This window comes from Sus scrofa, chromosome 12, assembly GCF_000003025.6.
Source record: "Sus scrofa isolate TJ Tabasco breed Duroc chromosome 12, Sscrofa11.1, whole genome shotgun sequence".
NCBI classification, from domain to species: Eukaryota; Metazoa; Chordata; class Mammalia; order Artiodactyla; family Suidae; genus Sus; species Sus scrofa.
In genome coordinates, this window is record NC_010454.4 from 14358254 (window position 1) to 14382452 (window position 24199).

The 24199-nt window shown below is 41.7% G+C and overlaps 1 protein-coding gene across 2 annotated transcripts in view; it reads left to right on the plus strand.

Annotated features, from left to right (window-relative positions):
• Window positions 10430–24199, plus strand: part of SMURF2 (SMAD specific E3 ubiquitin protein ligase 2) — a 123447-nt gene continuing 109677 nt past the window's right edge. For both annotated transcript variants that reach the window (XM_021066753.1, XM_021066754.1), the window contains exon 1: window positions 10430–10550. In XM_021066753.1, the coding sequence (XP_020922412.1) occupies window positions 10499–10550 (52 nt within the window). In that variant the 5' untranslated portion in view covers window positions 10430–10498. The remainder of the gene's footprint in view (window positions 10551–24199) is intronic.

Here is a 24199-nt window from a genome sequence, read left to right on the forward strand (position 1 = left end):
AAAAAAAAAAAACAACGTAAGCTTTTGTTAGAATTGTATGGTCTTCTTTCCCTCAACCATTAAATGGCTTTAGATTTCACAGATCTTGGAAAAACACCTTATTGCGTTCTACTGCCCTCCCAGCTGCGACTCTGATCTCCTTACTTACGGCCTTGGAGCCAGAGCAGGGGTTAGCACTATGGACAGTGAGCCAAATCTAGCCCACTACTTGCTTCCGTAAATAAAGTTTTATTGCAAAACAGCTATTTATCTATTGCTGCTTTTGCATTACCACACCCGAATGCACCAGAGTGGTTTTAGGGTTTTTTTTCGCCTCTTTTTTTTTGCGAGGAGGGGCATTGAACTGAGCCTGTCGCATGTGAAAGTTCCTGGGCCAGGGATTGAACCTGTGCCACAACAGTGACAATGCCAGATCCTTAAGCACTAGGTTACCAGGGAACTCCTACAATACCAGAGCTGAGTAGCTGCAGTATAGGCTGCATGGCTGGCACAGCCTGAACTATTTATCCTCTGGCCCCTTACAGAAAAAAGTGTGCTGGCCCGTGTTCTGGAGCTAATTCTTCAACTCCTTAACGTTATTCACTTGGAGATCTCACTAATCATGCAGACTGTAGTTTCTATCCCAGAGATTCTGCTTCCCTGAAGGTATCAGCTAGGGCTTTTGTTGGCAAGTGACTGAAAACCTGACCCCAGCTATGTGATGGCTTTAGGAATGGCTGGATCCAGGGGCTCCATGAGATAATGAGGATCAGATTCCACTCTGTCCATCTCTTGGCCCCTCTTCTTTTGTGTCGACTCCAGTCTCAGAATGTGGCCGCCACTGAGGGCTACAACATGGTCCAGCAGTTCCCCTCCTTCCTAGTTTATGTTTAGTGGGAAAGAGGTAAATTCTTTCTCAACATGTTCAGTAAAACTTTGGAGAATCACTGTGACTGATTTGACCTAACCATTGAAAATACTTTCTAGAAAGCAACAGATAATTCCCTTCTTATCCTTTTTTTTTTTTTTTGTCTTTTCTAGGGCTGCACCCATGGTATATGGAGGTTCCCAGGCTAGGGGGTCTAATTGGAGCTATAGCCATGGCCTATGCCACAGCAACACCAGATTCGAGGCCAATGAGCAAGGCCAGATCCTTAACCCACTGAGCAAGGCCAGGGATCGAACCTGCAAACTTATGGTTCCTAGTCGGATTCGTTAACCGCTGAGCCATGACAGAAACTCCTCCTTTGTATTTTATGCATTGTTTCCTTGTTAGTTGTCTTCCTCCACCAGATTACAAGCTCTAAGAAATAGCCTTCAGCAGCTAGTATATGCTTAGTACATATTTTGAATGAATAAATGTCTATTTATTTAAAAATTGGAATCAGGCAGTTCCCATCATGGCACAGTGGAAACAAATCCGACTAGGAACCATGAGGGTGCGGGTTTGATCCCTGGCCTCGATCAGTGGGTTAAGGATCCAGCATTGCCGTGAGCTGTGGTGTAGGTTGCAGATGCAGCTAGGATCTGGCGTTGCTGTGGTTGTGATATAGGCTGGCAGCTGTAGCTCCAATTCGACCCCTAGCCTGGGAACATCCATATGCTGCAGGTGCGGCCCTAAAAGGCAAAAAATAAAATAAAATAAATAAAAAAATAAATAAAAATAAAAAATTGGAATCATTCCTCACATCCATTTTTGTTTTCTGCTTTTTAAAAAAATTACTTATATCATGAGATTCCCTCTCTGACACTAAAGCTGTTTGGAATGGACTCTAAAGGCAATGAGCAGCCATTGAAGATTTTTAAGCAATGGTTGACATTGACCCACTGGCTTATGAGCCATGTTGATCTCATTCTGGCCCATATTCTCTACATTACCCATAAAGACTGCATCACACAAATATTTCCACATCTCCTCCCATCCCGCCCTTAGAGAATCATGTTGTAGCTACTACAGTTTTTATTTTGAAGATGATTGGGTATGACTCTTTTGTTGAGCCTGCTCATGTTGCTCGGTTGTCCAAAGTAGTTGCAGTCGAGTGATGCGTCCGCTCCCTTTCCCCCCGGGGCTGGGGCTGCTACCTCATCCCGAAAAGATGTGTTGCTTCATGATATCAGCTTACAGCAAACCATGCACAGATAACTTTTCAAACATTTCATTGTAATACTTCCACGCTTAAATCACCAAAATGGCTTTGGAAAATATGCAATCTCTTCAAATTACATTCTCTTTTAACTCAGAATTCCCAATATAATAGGGCAGTCTGTATACTTAAGACACTTGAAAATGGGTGCATAAAAATGGCCTCAATTTACAGAATTCTTAATTTTTTTTTAAAACAGTACAGGGGAGTTCCTGTCGTGGCGCAGTGGTTAACGAATCTGACTAGGAACCATGAGGTTGCGGGTTCGGTCCCTGCCCTTGCTCAGTGGGTTAACGATCCGGCGTTGCCGTAAGCTGTGGTGTAGGTTGCAGACGTGGCTCGGATCCCGCGTTGCTGTGGCTCTGGTGTAGGCTGGTGGCTACAGCTCCGATTAGACCCCTAGCCTGGGAACCTCCATATGCCGCGGGAGTGGCCCAAGAAATAGCAACAACAACAACAACAACAAAAGACAAAAACAAAAAACAAAAAAAAACAGTACAGGATTGTAAATGCAACAAGTGATGAAGATTATTTATACACTATGCCTTTTTACTTGTATGATAAATAATATAATTGGGTATGGAAGGGACTGAGAGGTTGTTTTAATTTCTTTTTTTTTTTTAATCTTTTTGCCATTTTTTGGGCTGCTCCCGTGGCATATGGAGGTTCCCAGGCTAGGGGTCGAATCGGAGCTGTAGCTGCCTGCCTACGCCAGAGCCACAGCAACGCGGGATCCGAGCCGCGTCTGCAACCTACATCACAGCTCACGGCAATGCTGGATCCTTAACCCACTGAGCAAGGGCAGGGACCGAACCCGCAACCTCATGGTTCCTAGTCGGATTCGTTAACCACTGAGCCAGGACGGGAACTCCCCTGTTTTAATTTCTTAAGACTCTCTTGACAAAGTATCACCAACTGGGTGGTGGAAAATAAATTTATTCTCCCACAGTTCTGAAGGCTAGAAGTACAAAATTAAGGTGTCGGCAAAACCTTGGCGTTCCTGCTGTAACGCAGCAGGTTAGGGATCTGGTTGTGGTGTAGGTCACAGCTGTGGCTCGGATTCAATCCCTGACTCAGGAACTTCCATATGCAGCAAGTGAGGCTGGAGGAAAAAAAAAAAAAGGCAAAGACCATACTTTCTCTGACACTCTGGGTGGAATCCTTCCTTGCCTTTTCCTAGCTTCTGGTGCGGCCAACAATCCTTGGTATTCCTTGACTTGAGGCTACACACTCCAATCTCTGCCTTTGTCATCACGGGGCATTATTTCTGCGTGTCTCTGACTTAAAACAGCATTTTCCTCTTCTTTAAGGATACTAGTTATATTGAATCATTGAATCAGGATCCACCCTAATGGCTCATCTTTTTTTTTTTTTTTTTTTTTTTTTTTTTTCTTTTTAGGGCCACATGTGCAGCATGTGGAAGTTCCAGGCTAGGGGTCGAAATGGAGCTGCAGCTGCTGGCCTATTTCACAGCCACAGCAACACCAGAACTGAGCTGTGTCTATGACCTACACCACAGCTCATGGCAATGCCAGATCCTTAACCCTCTGAGCGAGGCCAGGGATTGAACCTGCATCCTCATGGATCCTAGAAGGGCTCATTACCACTGAGCCACAAGGGGAACTTCCTGGCTCATCTTAATTTGATTACATCTTCAAAGACCCTATTTTCACATAAGATGACATTCACAGGTATAGGGGGTGGAGTTTAGGATTGCAACATATCTTTTGGGGGCACAAAATTCATCCTATAACTGAGGTCATCTAGTCCATCTCTTTACTGGACATATGAATCTGTTCTATACGATACGTCCAATCTTAAGACTTAGGCACAAAATATGATTGTCAATTTAAGTTGAAACCAGGGAGAGGGAATAGGGACCGAAAGAGGGTCCTGGCACAGAATCTTCCTACACTCACTAGGGTGAGATGGTTGCTATTGAACTGACCTAACTATAGAAACTGGTTGCAGAGGAGTTCCTGTCGTGGCTCAGCAGAAACGCACCTGACTAGCATCCATGAGGACCGCAGGTTCCATCCCTGGCCTTGCTCAGTGGGTTAAGGATCCAGCCTTGCCGTGAGCTGTGGTGCAGGTCACAGATGTGGATCGAATCCCGCGTTGCTGTGGCTCTGGTGTAAGCTGGTGGCTACAGCTCCGTTCCGACCCTTAGCCTGGGAATCTCCATATGCAGCGGGTGGAGCCCTAAAAAGACAAAAAAATAAAAAATAAAATTGGTTGCAGAACTGGGTGGGCAGGGTAAGGTCTAAAGAGTGGTACAGGGAATGTCTGGCGCTGGGCAGAGCACAGAGCCCACTGGTGGGGCATCCAGCTGGCTGGCGGCGAACATTCTGGAGGTAGATGTGGGCTGGCCATCATCCTCTAGATCACCACTGTTCCTTCAATGGAAGCAGAAAGTGAGTCACACTTGTAGTTTCAGATTTTCCAGTAGTTATATTAGAAAAAGCAACGGGAAAATTTAGACTTTATTTAATCCCATATATCCATAACAGTATCATTTCAATGTCATTAATATAAAAACTATTAAGATATTTTGCCTTCTCCCCCCAACATGAAGTCTTTAAAATCCAGTGTGCATTTTATTTTATTTTTTCCACTTACAAAAATTTTTTTTTGGCCCCCACTCACAGCATGTGCACGTTCCCAGGTCAGGGGTCAGACTTGCGCCACAGCAGTGACACCACCAGATCCTGAACCCGCTGAGCCACTGGAGAACACCAACGTGCATTTTGTATTTGCAGCACATCCCTAAGCCTATTTCGTGAGCATGACAGCCACACGTATTAAAATACACGGGATTCTAGAAATGCTGCTCTTAGGTGGTAGGATCCAAGCCACAGGCTGGGATGCAAGTGAGACTCAGTTCTGGGTGAGGACACAGGCAGGAGCAAGGCAGACTCTAAGGGTGTCTGGGGGAGAGGGTAGGAGAGCCCGAAGAGGAAAAGGTGCTCCAAATGGAGACAAAGTGAACGAGAGGGAGAGGGATCCCCTTAATGTGCTTAAGTAAGGGGTGCGGTGGTTATTGCCCACAGTGAGATCCCTTGGAAATGACTTGTAAGAAGTATTCCTGGGCCAGGAGTACTAGCAGGAAATTAGTCAGACAATCACTCTCTTTGTTTCCCTTTTTGGTGTTATGAAGCCTCATATCTCCACTTCTTTTTGCCTGTTTTCTTAGTCTCTTTCTACACACTCATTTCCTCCTTTTTGTATCTAATTGAACCTTTAAATAGCTTCCTCAGCTGCTAACTCTAGGACTTCTTGACTTAGCTCCCCACCACGAACTCAGTTTCCCTGTGTCTCACTGCATGTTCCAAGGAGAGAAAGTCTGATCAGCCAGTAGGTCAGCCATTCCTCCGTGGCTCAGCTGACCGAGGCCAAGTGACCTCGTACAATCGGGGCCAGCGAGGCTCATCCTTAGTCTAATGCACTGGTTCTCAAAGTGGGTTCTCTCCACCTGCAGCATTTGGAATATTAATTCCGGGATCCCACCCCAACCGGCTGAATCAGTATCTCTGTGGATGGAGCCTAGGATACTGTGTTAGAGCCACGTGTAAGGGCAGATTCCCTCAAAAGAGGATGGGAATAAGCACTACCATCTTGGTACACCAAGGTGCACCTAGAAATACCCCTAGAAGGCAAAAGCCAAGGTGAATAGCATGGGGGAGCCCAGATCTAGAGAGACACTTGTCCTGGATGTGACCTTAGCTTCCACCTCGGGGTCCAGGTCTGCTGGGAGCGGGTCAGAAGGGGTCACAGAGACCAGCTCGGACTGTGACTTAATCCTAAATCATATGTGAGGGTTTTTAGTGAACCTAACTTTGAGGACCTGGGTTAGGCAGAGGGGGAAGAAATGAGTGGATTTGGGTCAGCGTCAGTTGGATAAGAGCAAGTATGCAGGGCCTGTCCTGGGCTGCTTCATCTGTGACAAGCTGATCTGGAGGAAGCTAGAACTAAATAGTACATGAAGTAATTTTTAAACATTAAAGAAAGTTGAAATGTTAAGCAGTGGTAGAAACTGCTGAGTGCCTGATGTTTGGTTTTTCCATGGCACATAAACTGCATTAACTGTGAAATTTACACTACAAAAATAGCTTCACAGGGGTACCGTTATTAACATAACCTTACCTCAGACACATTTTTTATTACTGGAGACAACTCTCCAATGTACAAAACATACTAATGGCTGGAGCAGAAGAAAAATACCAACTACAGATGGTAAGCATTTTCTTGCAAACTCACATCAAATTTAACATGAGCCTTGGAACACAGAAACATATTTAAACAAAGGGTTTTCATTATTCTTAGAACCCTGTGTAGATTTTCACCTCTGTTCTAGAACACCATCATAAAGAGCACAACCTTAAGTGATTAAAATAAAGTCCTGGAAAAGCTTAAATCTTTTGCTCAAAAATGCCATTTAATGAGTTATTGTTACAGCACTTTCGTTGGAAGATTCTATTAGGTGGCATTTATGGAAAAAGACATATTTACTGGTATGAAATAGGTGGAGTTGGTATACTTGAGACAGATGCCTACAACAATGATTCAGTAAAAGGTGCACAATACCCCTGAGAGCAAATTTGAGTCTTGAGGGAATACAAAGGCTTTGAAAAGATTTTCTGCAATTCCCATACCCATTAAAGACATATGCAGGTACAATTTACATTAGAAGTAGATTTCTTTTTTCCTTTTTTTTTTTTTTTGGCCACGTCTGAAGCATGCAGAAGTTTCTCTGCCGGGGATTGAACCTAAGTCACAGCAATGGCAACACTGGATCTTTAACCGCTAGGCCACCAAGGAACTCCAGAAGTAGATTTCTATTTTAGGAAGCAGAAAAAGAGTGAATTCCTTAAAAATTGTTATTCCTCCTTTCTTTTCTTAAAAATATGTCTAAAAGTGTTGCCATGATAAAACGATGCAATGCACCTAATGCTGAAATTTAATCTAATGAAAGTTTAGCTCTCTTTAATGGTATGAATGGCTTTAAAGTATTATTGGTATCATATGAATCTTTTTTTCCTTTTGACCCCCACACCCGCAGGATATGTAAATTCCCCCATTCAGGGATTGAATCCAAGCCACAGCTCTGGCAAAACAGGATCCTTTAACTCATTGTGCTGGGCTGGGTGGTAAACCCCTGCCTCCACAATAACCTGAGCTGCTGCCCTAGGTTTTTTAATCCACTGCACCACAGTGGGAATTCCTTAAACAATAAGAGTTAAACTTACATGAAGGCAAGCCTAAACAGAGTTGTCTTCTGCATATCAAGCCTGTGTACATTTTTTCTGAACTGTCACATATTTGAATGTTTAGCTTTAAACTTGACAAAAAGGAAGGACCTATTGTAAACACAGGGAACTATTCTCAACATTTTGTAATAACCTATAAGGGAAAAGAATCTGAAAAAAATAAATCATATATGTATGTAAAACTGAATCACTTTGCGGTACACCTGAAACTAACACAACATTGTAAATGAACTGTATTTCAATTTAAAACAGAGAACAAAGAGTTCCCATCGTGGTGCAGTGGTTAACGAATCCGACTAGAAACCTCGGGGTTGTAGGTTTGATCCCTGGCCTTTCTCAGTGGGTTAAAGATCCGGCATTGCCGTGAGCTGTGTGGTGTGGGTTGCAGATGAGGCTTGGGTCCTGTTGCTGTGGCTCTGGCATAGGCCAGTGGCTACAGCTCCGATTCGACCCCTAGCCTGGGAACCTCCATATGCGTTGGGAGTGGCTCAAGAAAGTGCAAAAAGACAAAAAAAAAAAAAAGTAAATAGATAAAAAATAAAAAAATAAGCTCCACAACAGTCAATCTCCACAGCTCCTGCATTATATTGTAAAATTCTAACTTCTATTACCTAATACAAGGCTACAAATTTTGCTGGTGGGTGGTTGGGAACAAAGTGTGTGCCATTAAAATGAGGCAAATGTGTATGTTTACTTCAGTTTGCTAAGTTTTGTTGCCATTATCCACCCAGTCTTTTAAATTGTGATAGCAGCTATTGTTGAAATTGATTACTGTATTTTCAGAGCCTCTGTAGCACAAAGAAGCATTTCTAAAGGATCGTGTTCACTAGTTTACACGTAGTAAGCACTCAGTATTTGTTGAATGAATTTCTAGCACTGTACCTTGAATTTCTAGTCTGTCTTATAGAACTTTATATAATTTTGGATTGCTTTAATTGAGGACTGTATCCAGACTGATGAGATGTTCCTGGGGGCAACCTCATCTGGAGAATAAAATGACAGTACTGATGACTTTTTAAAAAGACTGACATTGAATTAGGATTAAAACATGCTAGACCGTATTAAACATTTAAAATTGCAGTGGAAGGGAGTTCCCATTGTAGCTCAGTGGGTTACAAACGCCACTAGTATCCATGAGTATACAGGTTGATCCCTGACCTTCCTCAGTGGGTTAGGGATCTGGCGTTGCGGTGAGCCATGGTGTAGGTCACAGGCTGGTTGGGATCCCCACGTTGCTGTGGTTGTGGTGTAGGCCAGCAGCTCATCTCCCATTTGACCCCTAGCCTGGGAACTTCCACATGCCACAGGTGCATCCTTAAATAGTGAAGGGGGAAAAAAAAAAAAAAGCAATAGTGGCAGCCTACAAAGGACAAAAAAAAAAAAAAAAAAATCCCCCATGGGTACTTTTGCATGAATACATACTTTTTATTCTGTTTTTAAACTTTGATTATTTGTAAACTCTTCCATATTATATGATCTTCTTAATTGCCACTTAAATGGCAGCATTAAAGCCCATGAAGTTTATGTGATTTACCATTAGGCTGTTAGCTCATCTATCTTTTGTTTTGTTTTTGTCTTTTTAGGGCCACACCTGAGGCATATGGAGGTTCCCAGGCTAGAGGTCTAATCAGAGCTGTTGCTGCTGGCCTAAGCCAGAGCCACAGCAACCCCAGATTCGAGCCATGTCTGCGACCTACACCATAGCTCGCCACAAAGCCGGATACTTAACCCACTGAGCGAGGCCAGGGATCGACCCCACAACCTCATGGTTCCTAGTGGGATTCACTTCCACTGTGCCACAACGGGAATTCCTACCTTCTGTTATTAACCGAACTTTGCAAAGAACATCTTCTGTACTATGTATGATATGTCAAGAATAACTTCCTAAGAGTGCAATTGCAATTACATGGTCAAAGGGTAAGGTACACTTTTTTATTTCAGCTTTTATTTTCTCCTTCTGAGATAACGAAATACAGTTCTGCAGGAAAGCTTTCCATACATTGTTCTCCAAGGCTTATCTTGTTAATAACCCCTTTAAGGCATTATCATCCTCCTATCCTTGCACTACAGCTGAAAAAAGAGCCCAAGTAGGCTGGTAACCTGATCTCATTCACCAGGTGAGTCCTGAATGAAGGTGGCAGCTATGGTATCAGTTGCAAAACACCCCTGGGGATTTGCTGGAACCCTCGGTGTGTCTCTTCCCTCACCCTAGCGACGTTCAACCCAGAGGGCTGCGGATTTAGTTCTAACTTTGCTCGCCCCAGCCTCAGAGAGCCCCTTGCACGCAGTGGGCGTCTTATAAAAGCAGTCTGCATTGCACGGACAAAAGCTCTCTCTATTAAGTGGGCCAAACGCTAAGGCCCTCCTGGCGGCACAGAGCTCCGCGCCAACACCCTGCTCCTTTGTCTACTCCTTCCTCAAGTTCTGCGTGGCATCTTCTGCAACCAAGCACACCGGCCCGGACCGCCGCGCCCAGGCCGACACCGGGCCTGGCGCCCCTGCGCCCCGGGCACCCGGCGCGCGCCCGCACAGGCCCCGCCCACCGGCCCCGCCCTGCCCCGCTGGCCCCGCCTCTCGTCTCCTCCTCTCCTCCCCCCCCCACCCCCCCGAGCAGACGAGTGGCGGCGGCGGCCCCAGGACCGGGTTCCCTCAGACAAGAGGGCGGGTGGAGGAGGAAGCGGCCGAGCCCGAGTCCCGCTCCGGCGCCGCCGAGCACCGCCCGCCTCAGCCCATCAGCCCCGTCGGCTCCTGGGCCTCGCGGAGCCGAGAGGAGGGAAAGGCGGAGGCGGTTGCGTGGAGGCGGCGGGGTGCGGGCGGAGGCGGCGCGGCCGGCCGCGGCTACCGCTTTGTTGTGCGGCCCGGGCGGAGGAAGGAGAAGTGGGAGGAGGGGGGAGCTCGGCGTCCCGCTCCCTCCGCGGCTCATGGCGACGACGCTCGGCACATCCGGGACCCTCCGGCCGTGGCGGCCGCGGCGCCGGCTGCTCGGGCCCCAGCCCCGGCCGCTGTGGTGACTGCGCCGCGCCTCGCCGTCGCCCCCGCCCCGCCCGCCGGCTCCGGGCCCCGCGTCGGGGCCGTAGCCCCGCCGCCGCCGCCCCCGCCGCCGGGGACATGTCTAACCCCGGGGGCCGGAGGAACGGGCCCGTCAAGCTGCGCCTGACAGGTGAGGGGGTTGGGCGGGCGGCGGGAGCCGGGCTGGGGCACCGGTGGGGTGAGCAAGCTGGCGGGGGGTGCCTGTGGCCTTGAGAGGGGCCAGGGTCGCGATCAACGGTGAGTTGGGGGTCGGGGACGTGAAAGGCCTAGTTCAGGAGAGTAATTGCAAAACCACTCTCCCTTGTTTGGAAATTCTTAAAAAAGCCACGGGTGACTCGGGGGTCTTTTGTTGGGGGGGGGGGTGTCCCGGATTGGAATTCCGGGAGGTTTTGAGGTCGAAAAGCCGTGGCGAAGAAACTCGGCTCTCTCCCGGGGCCTCGGGGAGCAGCCCCCGGGCTCCTGCCCAGCTGGGGTCGTCGAGAGGATGAGGAGCTCCTGCGGCGGGGATTATTGAATCCGGCTGCTGGCTGCGCGCAGTAAACACTCCTTAAAGATGGAGCGCTTAACGGGAGGGTGTGTGTGTGTGTTCCCTGGTTGTTAACTTGTTGGCCCACTTATGCCCGCCTGCAAAACCTTTCCTCTCTGCTGCCAGCGGCGGCAGCCGGTGCCACACACCTGAGACGCACGACTTTGAAAGGGAAGGAGACTGAGGTTGACTTTTCCGGTGTGTCTGCCTGATCCGACGACTCGGGCGCATTGTACACTCTGTGTTTTGGAAGTGTTTGATTGTAGGGTAACATGCTTGGGGTTGTTCCTTGTAGGCCGCAGAACTTGTGTTTCACTTCTAGCTCTAGACCTGCTTTAAAAACACATTTTGCGGGTTGGGGGGGATACATTTCTATATACGTGCTCATATAAACTTCAGCGAAGCAAAGTTTTTCTCGTTCCCAACTCTGCACCCCTTTCCTTTCTAAATGGAAAAGAATGGAAGGGTTGCTAGATAGCAGGCTTTTCTTACGAAGTGTTTATGATTCCAAGGGTATTAAATCTTTAACGTTACAGGTACGTTTTGCTTACAGTGCTATTTTTTTTAATATTCTTACATGGTCATGTTACCCCATTTTAAGGAAAAATTGTTTTGGCTTTGAAAAGAGTAGAGACCAGTGTATTTATTCCTAGTTTCAACATTCACTGTTAATAAATTACCCACGTTGATATTCGGATTTGTCATGAGAAAAATGGCTTTCTTTAGAGAATCTGTGTGTACGTGTGTGGGGGTGTGTGTAAGAATAAACTAATTATGTTCGCCTACAGTAGACTTTGAGATTTATATGGACTAATTTTGTAATTGAGTGCTTGTGTGTCACATCCCAGTCCACTGGCTGAACTTTGAAGATAAAAACGTGCAGCTGAATTAGGTATTTGAAAATTTAGCCTTGACTGTATGTTGGCTGCAATTTTTAAAATACATTACTTTCATGACAGTTTTGCTTTCCCTAGGGAAAACCCACAAAAAATTATTAACTGAGTGGTTCTTAATGGAAAACCTGGGTTGCGGGATGCCTGTCCCCTTCATTTCCCCCATTCAGTTTCCTTATTTTCCTATGAGTCAATGGAAACCTTTATAAGGGATCTTTGTTGCTTTAGAGTTTATCTACTGCTGTTCCTCCCTGGAGTTAGTCTTGTGCCCGTGATCATGGAAAGAACCTGTGATTCCAGGTGTGCCAAAAGCATCAAATAGGCTGGTGGCCATTTAATTCCTTCTAGGCTATATTCACAATAGAAAATGAGGGAGAAAATGAGGATTTCGATTTTCTGCAAATAAAATGAGTTTCAGGTTTTTAGTGTGACTTAATCTTAAAGTGTTTTTCTGTGGTTTCCTTACTGCATATGATACATTATAAAAAGTCATGAGTAAAGTTAGGATAAAGATTACACTTATTTTTTGGAGGGAGGTGGAATACTGGGCTAATTTATAGAGTGATTTTGTATTTTTAGATTTTTCTGAGGAATTTTTAATACACTGTATCCCCTTAATTGCAAAAACAGTTGGAGATACTGTCAGTTTCTTAAAATCGTTTTGTTTTGAATTTGTCTCTGTCATATGTCATATTTTAAGAGAAAACCATTCAAATATTAAAAACATTGTCCTCTCCCTTTTGGTTACATATGGTAGATTCTCTTCTGTTTTGCCAGGAAAGTTAACGTGTATTTTTTCATTTTTGTTCATTTACAAATTAGATGGTATAGATTTTAACAAATAGATTTCAAGAGCTGGATTCAATTAGCAGCTTTTTAGGACATAAACATTAAAGAGTTAGATGGAAAAGATTGTTTTGACTGACTGGATAAATGACAGGGCTGTGTTTGATGTGCGTCCAGGAATTGGTCTGGAGCTGGTGCCCAACTTTTCAGTCCGTCTTGAGAAGCCAAATAAAATATTTAACCTAGGCCTCATTTTGTTTAAAAAAAAAAAAAAAAAGGTTGATTCTTTGTTAAGACTTTAAGAAATGTTTGGCATACCTTTAGACTAAGTGTTTAACAGTTCATTTAGATCCGGGTTCCATAATAGAGGAAAATTACTTAAAAAAAAAAGTGGATTCCATACTGAATTTTTATTTGGTTTACAATACACGTGGTCTGTAAGGTGATTTTAAATTGTTCTTTGCTTTAAGTTAATACCATGCTAGTATTTTAAATTTATAGTGCCTTTAATTCCAAGGTGCTTTATGAATTGTAGTTACTCAATTATATCCTTAATGTAGAGGTGCCCTTTTACTGAAAGGTGTAAACAGTTCTTGCATGGTATCTGTCTGTCTCTCTCTCACACGCACTCTCACATACACACAAACAGAAGAAATATTTGAACCATGAGCTCTCTGCCCACAACAGATATTAGACTTTGCCACGTATTATTTGTAAGACCACAGTCATCTAGCGAATTGTTTGGTGTTTTTTGATGAAAAGAAGGCAGGGCTAATTTAATCCCAAATTTGAGATTCCTCAGGTCATTGGTAGTTAAAATCTGACTTGGTCCATCAAGCTATTTTCTTTTTTATGACACATTAACACTTGATCATTAAAATGGGCTGTAAGGTAAAACTATCAATTTCAACTAGTATTTGTGGAGCAAATTGATTATAAAATGTGAAGTTTGTGTACAATTACTTATGATTAGGTTTTTCTTTGAATGATTTAGATAGAAGATACTCTTTGATTATGTTAAAAAATTTTGGGCATTTTTTATATTATCATTGCTTTTGAAAACCAAATGCTGGAAAAAGCAGTTTAGTATAATTGCTAATTTTTAAGATTCTTAGATACGGAGAAATAAGATTACTTTTCCAGAACATTTATTGCAGTTCTTTTTGTAATTTAAATGTTTTTGTTATGCTGCTCCTCATGTTACTAATTTATAAAATCCCCGGTAGTAATGAGGTTAACCTTGTCTATAGCTACAGGAAAATTAAAGGTCTCATGGTAGATATGCTCGTATCTTAGTATTGTTTACTGTGTATTTTATTGATTGAACGCTTCGAAAATTACAAATTGATTATATTTCCGAGGTTTCTAAGTAGGAATAGGCCTGCATATCATAATAACTTGTTTTAGGTGTGTTAGTGATTTGAATGTCCCCAATTCATTTTATTTTATTGGTTTCTGAGGAGGAAGCTCAGCTCTTTTCTCTTAAGTTTATGTCTTCTCGTCTAAGCTTCAGGCAGGCGGGCTGAACCTGCTTAGGTTCTTCATGTAGTTTGGTTTTCATTGGTGAGTAAAGAGTCTGTGTGTGTGTGTGTGTGTATATGTGTTTCATAGTGGATTCTACTTTTTTCCTGTAGTTGGACTGTAACTGTTACAGCGTACTAACACGTCATTTATTTAGTATGCATTTTAGCATTTTTAGAATATAACTCAATTTTCAAGATAAATGAAGGTCCACAATTCAGTCATGTAAATTTTTTATTTTAGCCCTTTTGATGTCTTTTAAAGCTTTTGAGGGCTTTTAAAGATGTAATATGCCCTACTCCATTCGAATAGACCATACTTAACAGAACTTAATGTTTTATTTATGATTCAGTATCATTATGAATATAAGTTATTGTGTTCTTGTAATGCATACTGTGAGGATATCATCATGTGTGTATAGAGAACTGTTTGATTCTGGCTTATGGCGACATGTTTAACTCTCTTTTTACTGTTTTTTTTCCCCTCTGCCCTTGTTTTTGCTTACTGTTACTTTCTTTGTTCTAAGAACACAGAACCCTTGAAATATACTGTTGTAATCAGCATTTTCATGTGTCTGTATAATGGACATGTGTTGAATGCTTATTAAGTGCCAGACACTGTATTAAGTTTACATCTATTATTATTTCTAATTCTCATAATAGCTCCAAGAGGTAGGAGACACTCAGAGAGGTTAATTTAAGTACATGTCAGAGCTCAAGTTGTTTATCTAGAAAGCCTGTTACAAATCTCCTGTTATGACATTTTGTGTGGAAAATAAAACAATTTCATTTATTTGGAATTACCCTTGCCCCTTGAGATCCTTGCTCATCTTTTAAGGCTCAGCTCAAGATAACCCTTATCCATAGATCTTTCCTTGACTTGTGTTGACCTTTCCTCTCTGACTAAGAGGCTCTTCCTCTAGTTTTAGACCTAACTCACTGAATGGCATTTCTTGTCTATGCTGTAAGCTCCATGAAAGCAGAATCCTGTTTTCAGCATGGATTAAGAGCTTTTTGGCATTTTATTGAATGAATGCTGGAAACATAAAAGTTATTTTACATAGTTTTTATACATGTTCTTTATGGCGAATGCACTGGGTGTGAGTGGCAAGAGATGAGACTGCAAACAGGGACCAACCCATTTAAGACTTTGTTATAAGTTGCCAAGAGGTTTGGTTGGGTGTTTTTTTTTTTTTGGCTGTGCTACAACATGCGGAAGGTCCCAGGCCAGGGATTGAACACGGGGCACAGCAGTGACCCAAGCCATAGCAGTGACAATGCCAGATCCTTAACTCAATGAGCCACCTGGGAACTCCTTGATTTTTGGGGGTGGGGGAGGGTGTCTTTTTTTTTTTTTTTTTTTTTTAAGGGCATACTTGGCATATGGAGGTTCCCAGGCTAGGGGTCAAGTTGGAGCTGTAGCTGCAGCCTACGCCACAGCCATAGCAATGCCAGATCTGAGCTGGGTCTTTAATCCACAGCAACGCTGGATCTTTAACCCACTGATCGAGGCCAGGGATCGAACCTGCAACCTCATGGATACTAGTCAGATTCATTTCCACTGCACCACGACAGGAGCTCCTTATTTCTAGATTTTGTTATTAGAGATAATTGCTATAAACATCTTGGGGTAGATAATTTTTTTTTTTTTTTTTTTGGCTGCACCCATGGCACACGGAAGTTACCAGGCCAGGGATTGAATCTGAGCCGCAGCTGAGACCCATGCCTCAGCTGTGGCAACACCAGATCCTTAACCCATTTTACCACAGTGGGAACTACCCTGACCCCCTTTTTAATTTTTTTTTATTTTATTTATTTATTTATTATTATTATTTTTATTTTTTGTCTTTTTGCTATTTCTTTGGGCCACTCCCGTGTCATGTGGAGGTTCCCAGGCCAGGGGTCTAATTGGAGCTGTAGCTGCCGGCCTACTCCAGAGCCACAGCAACGCGGGATCCAAGCCACGTCTTCAACCTACACCACAGCTCACAGCAATGCCGGATCATTAACCCACTGAGCAAGGGCAGGGACCGAACCCGCAACCTCATGGTTCCTAGTTGGATTCGTTAATCACTGCACCATGACGGGAACTCCGTGACCCCCTTTTTGAAAAGGATTGTTTTCTTAGGATGGTTCCATAGAGAGAGTGCTATTGCATTAAAGGATGTAGCTCTTTTTAGGGTTCTTGATTAATTTTTCCTCAAGTGGTCTCCCAAAAGAATTGTGCTTATTTAGAGCACATTGAATAAATGTGTCCCTTCTTACTATTCTATTGCAAGAATTGGCTTTTGTTTTTAAAGATGTTGGCTAACTTCATGGCATTTAATATTTAACATTATCTTGTGAAGTTGAGTATTTTCCTGTCTGCTTACTAATTATATTTCTCTTAATTTGTTTGGTCTTGTCCTAGTTATTGGTTAGGGCTTTTGTGTTTTTCTTATTGATCTACCTGATAATTAAAAATATATTAATCTGTCATCATATTTGTTACAGACATTTTCCCCAGTCTGTTTTTTAATTTTGGTTGTATTTGGACATGAAGAAACTTGTTACTTTAGGAGTCAAATCTGTCCAACTTTTCTTCCTTCCTTCCTTCTGTCCAGCTGTCTGTCTTGCCCATGGCATGCAAAAGTTCCTGGGCCAGGGACTGAACCTTTGCCACAGCTGTAACCAGAGCTATAGCAGTGACAATGCCGGATCCTTAACCTACTGAACCATGAGGGAGCACTTTGTTTTCGTGGGTTTTTGTTTTGTTTTGTTTTGTTTTTTGGCTGCACCTGAGGCATATGGAAATTCTCAGATCAGGGACTGACTGAATCCAAGCCACAGCTGCAACCTGTACCACAGCTGTGGCAATGTTAGATCCTTAACCCACTGCTGCAGACCAGGGATCAAACCCCCACCTCCATAGCAACTAAAGCTGGTGTAGAGACAATGCCTGACCTTTAATTCATTGCACCACAGCTGTTTTAGGGTTTTTAAAAATGATTTCGGAAGATATTTTCCCCTACATGATGAGATGACTGAATAGCAATTATTTATTAACCAGTTCTTCTTTTCCATAGTGATATAATATCATTTTAGTTATGTTACAAATTAGTTGAAATAATTATCTCTGTTCAGTGCCATACTCTTTTCTTTATTGTAGCTTTATAATTTAGTTTAATGTTCTCATTGTGCCAGAAATTTTTTTGCTATGTTTATTTACTTTTCCACATGAATATTGAAATTAATTTTTTTTATTTTTTAAATTTTATTGGAGGATAGTTGACTTACACTATTGTATTAGTTTTACGTGTACAGCAAAGTGAATCAGTTATATGTACACATATATCCATTCTTTTTTCCCAAATAGATTACTACAGATTACTGAGTAGATTTCCCTGTGCTTTGTTAATTATCTATTTTATATACTAAAATTGTTAAGTTTAAAAAGAATTTCATTGAGGAGTTCCCGTTGTGGCTCAGTGGTTAATGAATCCGACTGGTATCCATGAGGATTCAGGTTTGATCCCTGGCCTTGCTCAGTGGGTTAAGGATCCAGCATTGCCATGGACTGTGGTGTAGGTGGCAGGTGTAGCTCCCATTCAACCTCTAGCCTGGGAACCTCCATATGCTTCGGGTGCAGCCCTAAAAAGACTAAAGACAAAAAAAAAATTTTTTTTAATTGAGATTGTAATGAGAATTGTATTACTTTGGGAAAAGGAGGTATTTAAGTATATTTAGTTTTCCTACCTAGGAACATGCTTTGTTTTTACGTTTATTCAAGTTGTCCATATCGTTCAGGATAATGTCATAGTTTTCTTCCTATGTTTTAATATAATTTCAGCTAACTTATATTTGTGGCATTTCCATTGTATTTTCTAATCTTAGTTATTGGCTTGTATTTAGGATTGTAGTCATATGTATTTTTGTTTGATTAGAGCAACTTTGCTGAACACTAAGCCTACTAATATTTCCCTAATGCTAGTTTTCCAGATAGAAGTATTTGGCATTTTTACAGTTGAATGTTAACATTAAAATTTTTAAATTTATTTTGGATTTTTCCTCTAATGTATAATTGAACAAAGTGAAGAATTTTGTTTGTTGTAGGATAACTTCTGAAGGCATTGACTGCTTTTTAAAAAATCACATTTGATATGAATTAAGTTTCAACATGTGTTTTTTTTTCAGTTTGGTAGTTTTGTTAGGTTGCTTACTAAAAATTGACAGCAGACATGAAACTTAATTTTTAAAATAAATCTTGATGATTCATTTTAGGTAGGAATTCCTACACAGATGATTGCCCAAATGGCTTTTCTTCTTTCTTCCCCAGTTTCCTTGTGCCCCTTCACAGCCAGTCTCCTCCCTTTCCCAGTCGTTGGCAAGCACTGATTGACTTTCTGTTGCTATAGTTTTGCCTTTTCTAGAATTTTAAGTAAATGGAATCACAGAATGTAGTCTTCTGGGTCAGTCTTCTTTCACTTAGTATATGTAGCGCTTTTGAGATCCATCCATATTGTATATCAGTTGTTTGTTCTTTCATTCCTAAGGAATATTGCATTGTACACACATATCCCATTTTGTTTATCCATTCACAAATAGCCGTAACAGTTTGGGACCTTTATGAATAAAGCCTCTATGAACATTTGGGTACACTTCTCTTTGTGAACATGTTTTTATTTCTCTTGGGCAAATGAGTAGGATTGTTGGGTCATAGTAAATTTTTTTAATATGCTGTGAGAAGTAAGGGTCAGGTTCTTTTTTTTTTTAATGGATATCTGATTTTCCTAGCACCATTTGTTAAAATGCTTTTGTTTCCTCCTTTGGATTGTCTTGGTACCTTGGCTAAAAATCAGTTGACAGTATACATATTCTATTTTTATACTCCCTTCTGTTCATTTTACCTATAGTTCTATTCTTTATAAGTTTTTTTGCTGCACCTGTGGCATATGGAAGTTCTCAGGCCAGGGACTGGACCCTCACCACAGCATTGACCCGAGCACCTGCAGTGACTCCACATTCTTAATCTGCTGTACCACTAGAGAATGTCCCAGTTTATTGTTTATAATTCACACTTCCATATTTATTTATTACTCAGTGAATTTTAATACATTTATAGTTGTGCAGCAGTCATCACAACCAAATTTTATAGCATTTCCATCCCAAACCCTCAACCTGTGTGCATCCCACCACCCCTCAACCTGTCTCATTTAGAAACCGTACGTTTTCAAAGTCTGTGAGTCAGTATCTGTTCTGCAAAGAGTTCATTGAGTCCTTTTTTTTAGATTCTATATGTTAGTGATAACATTTGATGTTGGTGTCTGACTGACTTCACTTAGCATGATAATTTCTAGGTCCATCCATGTTGCTGCATATGCCATTATTTCTTTCCATGGTGTATGTGTACCACATCTTCTTGATCCACTCTTCTGTTGATGGACATTTAGGTTGTTTCCATGTTTTGGCTATTGCATATAGCGCTGCATTGATCACTGGAGTGCACGTAATTCACACTTTCTTTATTACTGTAGCTTTAACTTGTCTTCTGACTTTAAACATTGATGAAACTTTTCATAATATTTTGATAACAGTTTAAGCATAATTGAGTCTAACTTAGGACCCCATAATGATTTAGGAGCTTGTAATGCTTTAGAGCTATTATTTCATTTATTTAGTCAACAAATATTTATTAATTTCCTTTTTTTATTTTATTTATTTTTTTTATTTTATGGCTGCAACTGTGGCATATGGAATTTCCCAGGCCAGGGATTGAATCTAAGCTGTAGCCGTGGCAATGCCAGATCTTTATAACCTACTGTGCTAGGCTGGGTATCAAACCTGTGTCTCAGTAGCAGTACAAGCCCCTACATTCGGATTCTTTTTTTTTTTTTTTTTTTTTTGTCTTTTTTGTCTTTTTTTGTCTTTTTGTTGTTGTTGTTGTTATTGTTGCTATTTCTTGGGCCACTTCCGCGGCATATGGAGGTTCCCAGGCTAGGGGTTGAATCAGAGCTGTAGCCACCGGCCTACGCCAGAGCCACAGCAACGCGGAATCCGAGCCACGTCTGCGACCTACACCACAGCTCACGGCAACGCCAGATCCTCAACCCACTGAGCAAGGGCAGGGACCGAACCCGCAACCTCATGGTTCCTAGTCGGATTCGTTAACCACTGCGCCACGACGGGAACTCCTACATTCGGATTCTTAACCCACTGCACCACAGTGGGAACTACTCAATTTCTTGACATGTGTCAGACATTTAAAAAAAATTATATGGTACCATGAATGGAAATATAAGAAATCAGAATAAACCTAGCTTGGGTTCAGTATTTTTCTTTTCACATTTTCAATTATAAACCTTTAAAAAGTTTATTGTTATTATTTTATCTCTTCTGATGAAAGTGGATTACAGTAAGTATGACTTGAAGTTTCTATTCAGTAAGCTTTCTTAAGTGAGCCCCTTAAAATCATTTTTTGGAAAAAGGTGGGATAAGAGAATAAACACATTTAAAATGTGGCGATATATAAAAGAAAGAATATAACTGTTAAATGTGGGTTGGGTTATAGTTTTTTTATTTTTTAATTTTTTAAAGTGATTTTTATTTTTTCTATTATAGCTGGTTTATACTGTTCTGCCAATTTTTTACTGTACAGCAAGGTCACCCAGTCACACATACATACATACATTCCTTTTCTTACACTATCATGCTCCATCATAAGTGACTAGATATAGTTCCCTCTGCTATACAGAGAATCTCATTGCTTATCCATTTCAAAGGCAATGGTTTGCATCTATTAACCCAAACTCCCAGCCTGTCCTACTCCCTCTCCCTCGGCAACCACAAGTCTGTTCTCCAAGTCCATGATTTTCTTTTCTGTGGAAAGGTCCATTTGTGCCTTATATTAGATTCCAGATATAAGTGATATCATATGATATTTGGCTTCCTCTTTCTGACTGACCTCACCTAGTATGAGAGTCTCCAGTTCCATCCGTGTTCCTGCAAATGGCATTATTTTGTTCTTTTTTATTACTGAGTAGTATTCCCTTGTGTGTATATACCACATCCTCTTAATCCATTCATCTGTTGATGGACATTTAGATTGTTTCCATGTCTTGGCTATTGTGAATAGTGCTGCAGTGAACATATCAGTGTCTTTTTCAAGGAAAGTTTAGTCTGGGTGTATGCCTGAGAGTGCGATTGCTGGGTCATATGGTAATTCTGTATTTAGTTTTCAAAGTACCTCCATACTCTTTTCCATAATGGTTGTACCTGTGTTATGGCTTTTTAGACTTACATTTTGTAACTTTTTTTCTTTAAGAGAAATGAAGAAACAGTAGTATTAACATCTATGCAGATTTTTTTATTTGACCACAGTGCATTCCTGGGAACTGTCACAAAGCAGACATCCATAATGTAGACCTTATTTACCGTTTTTGTGGAAGGCGGTTGGGATGTTGTGGAAGGAGAAAATTTGGGTTCAGATCCTAGTTATGCCACTGATAAGTTTTGTGCCTTTAAGCAAATCTTTTATTTTCTTGGTGCCTGTGCTTTTAATTATAAATGCATGTTTAAAATGACATTGTTATTTATTTTAGAATCCTGCTAAAACAAGAAATAATCTATGTGAGAAATACTGTTCAGGCTTTAGAGAATTAGGTTAATGTATTTTGACTTTTTTTTAAATGGCTGCACCTGTGGCATTTGAAAGTTCCTGGGTCAGGGATTGAATCTAAGCTGCAGCTGTGACCTCTGCCACAGATGCTGCAGTGCTGGATCCTTTAACCCACTGCTTCTGGCCAGGGATTGAACCCGAACCTCCACAGCAATCAGAAGCACTGCAGTCAGATTCTTTCTTTCTTTATTTTTTTTTAAGCTAGTTGCTGGCCTACACCACAGCCACAGCAATGCTAGATCCAAGCTGAGTCTGCGACCTGCACCACAGCTCAAGGCAACGCCAGATCCTTAACCCACTGAGCGAGGCCAGGGATCAGACCTGCGTCCTCATGGATCTTAGATTCATTTCCCCTGAGCCACGATGGGAACTCCAGCAGTCAGATTCTTAATCCATTGTGCCACAGCGGGAATTCCTATATTTTGACATTGTAGATCAAAGATTGTTTTTTTTTTTTTTCCCTTTCTTTTTTGGCTGCCCTGAGGCATATGGAGTTCCCAGGCCAGGGATCAGATCCAAGCAGTAGTTGCAACCTACACCACAGCTCCCGCATTGCTGGATCCTTTAACCCACTGTGCTGGGTTGCTGATTGAACCTGTGTCCTGATACTGCCGAGATGCCGCCGATGCCATTATGCCACAGTGGGAATGCCAAAGATTGTATTTTAAATAAAGTAGTCATAACCAATTATATGCTGCCTTATAGGAGAGCAAGTACAATGTTAATAATGGTTAAAATAGGTATTGACCTAAATGAAATCATGTCTTAAAAAATAGGCCTAGGAGTTCCTGTTGTGGCTCAGAGGAAACAAATCTGACTAGCACCCATGAGGACGCAGGTTCGATTCCTGGCCTTGCTCAGTGGGTTAAGGGTGTTGCTTTGGGCTGCAGTGCAGGTCGAAGATGAGGCGTGGAGCTGACATTGCTGTGGCTGTGGCGTAGGCCAGCAGCTACAGCTCTGACTTGACCCCTAGCCTGGGAACTTCCATATGCCGTGGGTGTGGCTCTAGAAAGAAAAAAAAAACATAAATATTTTGTACACCTTGGGGCACAAGTGTGTTATAAAGAATTCATATAGTTAAATTAGCTACTTTATAGTTTTATCTTAATATAGCAAACATTTAAACAATTAATTTTGTCCCCCCAGCCCTATTTTTGGTAAGAAGTGGAAAAGTTTTGGAGAATAGTTTGAAATGGCTCAGGATTTTGGAGTTGGGAGAAATTTTTGGATCCAAGTTCCTGTAGCTGGTTTGTACTTTCAAAAATAGCCTGCAGTTTCATCTCTTGTCAGTAGATGGGGATATTTCTGCACAAGTAGAGGTCAGCAGTGAGTTAAGACCTTTCAAACTAAAACCCAAAATGTAAATAAGAGTTTTTGAAATAGAGTTGGAGAATTAGAAATTGTCAAAGCTGACACTGGCTTCTAATAAAAATCTATACCATAAGATAAGCTTTCTTTTTTTTTTTTTTTTTGGCTTTTTGCCATTTCTTTGACATGATAGAACTCTTTTTTTGCACTCTGCAAAATTTATTTCCTAACAAAGTGAAGAGCAATTGGATAGTCACTGTAAAAAGATCTATTTTTGTAGTGTCATCTAAGAAATTCACATATGTAACTAGTCTGACAATATTGGGAAGATAATTTTTTTCAGAACTCTGTAGTTTAACTTTTTCTCATTTGTTATCTTTTTTTTTTTTTTTTTTTGTCTGCACCCATGGCATAGGGAAGTTCTGGGAGTAGCGATCCTAACCCATGTCACAACAACCTGAGTAGCTGTAGTGACAATGCTGGATCCTTAACCCACTGTGCCACCATCTTTTTTTTTTTAATTTTGCTTATTTTTTATTATCTGATTTAATTGCTATTCAGATCCTGACATAATAGGGACTCTAAACCAGTGAAAGTGAAATGATAATCTTTTATGTGATGAAATTTTTTCTTGAATGTTATGAAGAGAATAGTAATAGGTTTTTTTTTTTTTTTTTTTTGTCTTTTTGCTATTTCTTTGGGCCGCTCCCGAGGCATATGGAGGTTCCCAGGCTAGGGGTCTAATCGGAGCTGTAGCCACCAGCCTATGCCAGAGCCACAGCAACACAGGATCCGAGCCGCGTCTGCAACCTACACCACAGCTCACGGCAACGCCGGATCGTTAACCCACTGAGCAAGGGCAGGGACCGAACCCGCAACCTCATGGTTCCTAGTCGGATTCGTTAACCACTGCGCCACGACGGGAACTCCAGAGAATAGTAATAGATTTTTGAGGGAACAATTAATACAACTGTTCCATCCTGTAGAAATGAGGCTAGTTGTACCAAAAGTATTTTGCAGTAAAATATGAATCTTTATACATTTTAGTTTTCTATTTCCCAGCTATTTTGAATCTTCCTTATTTTAGATAGG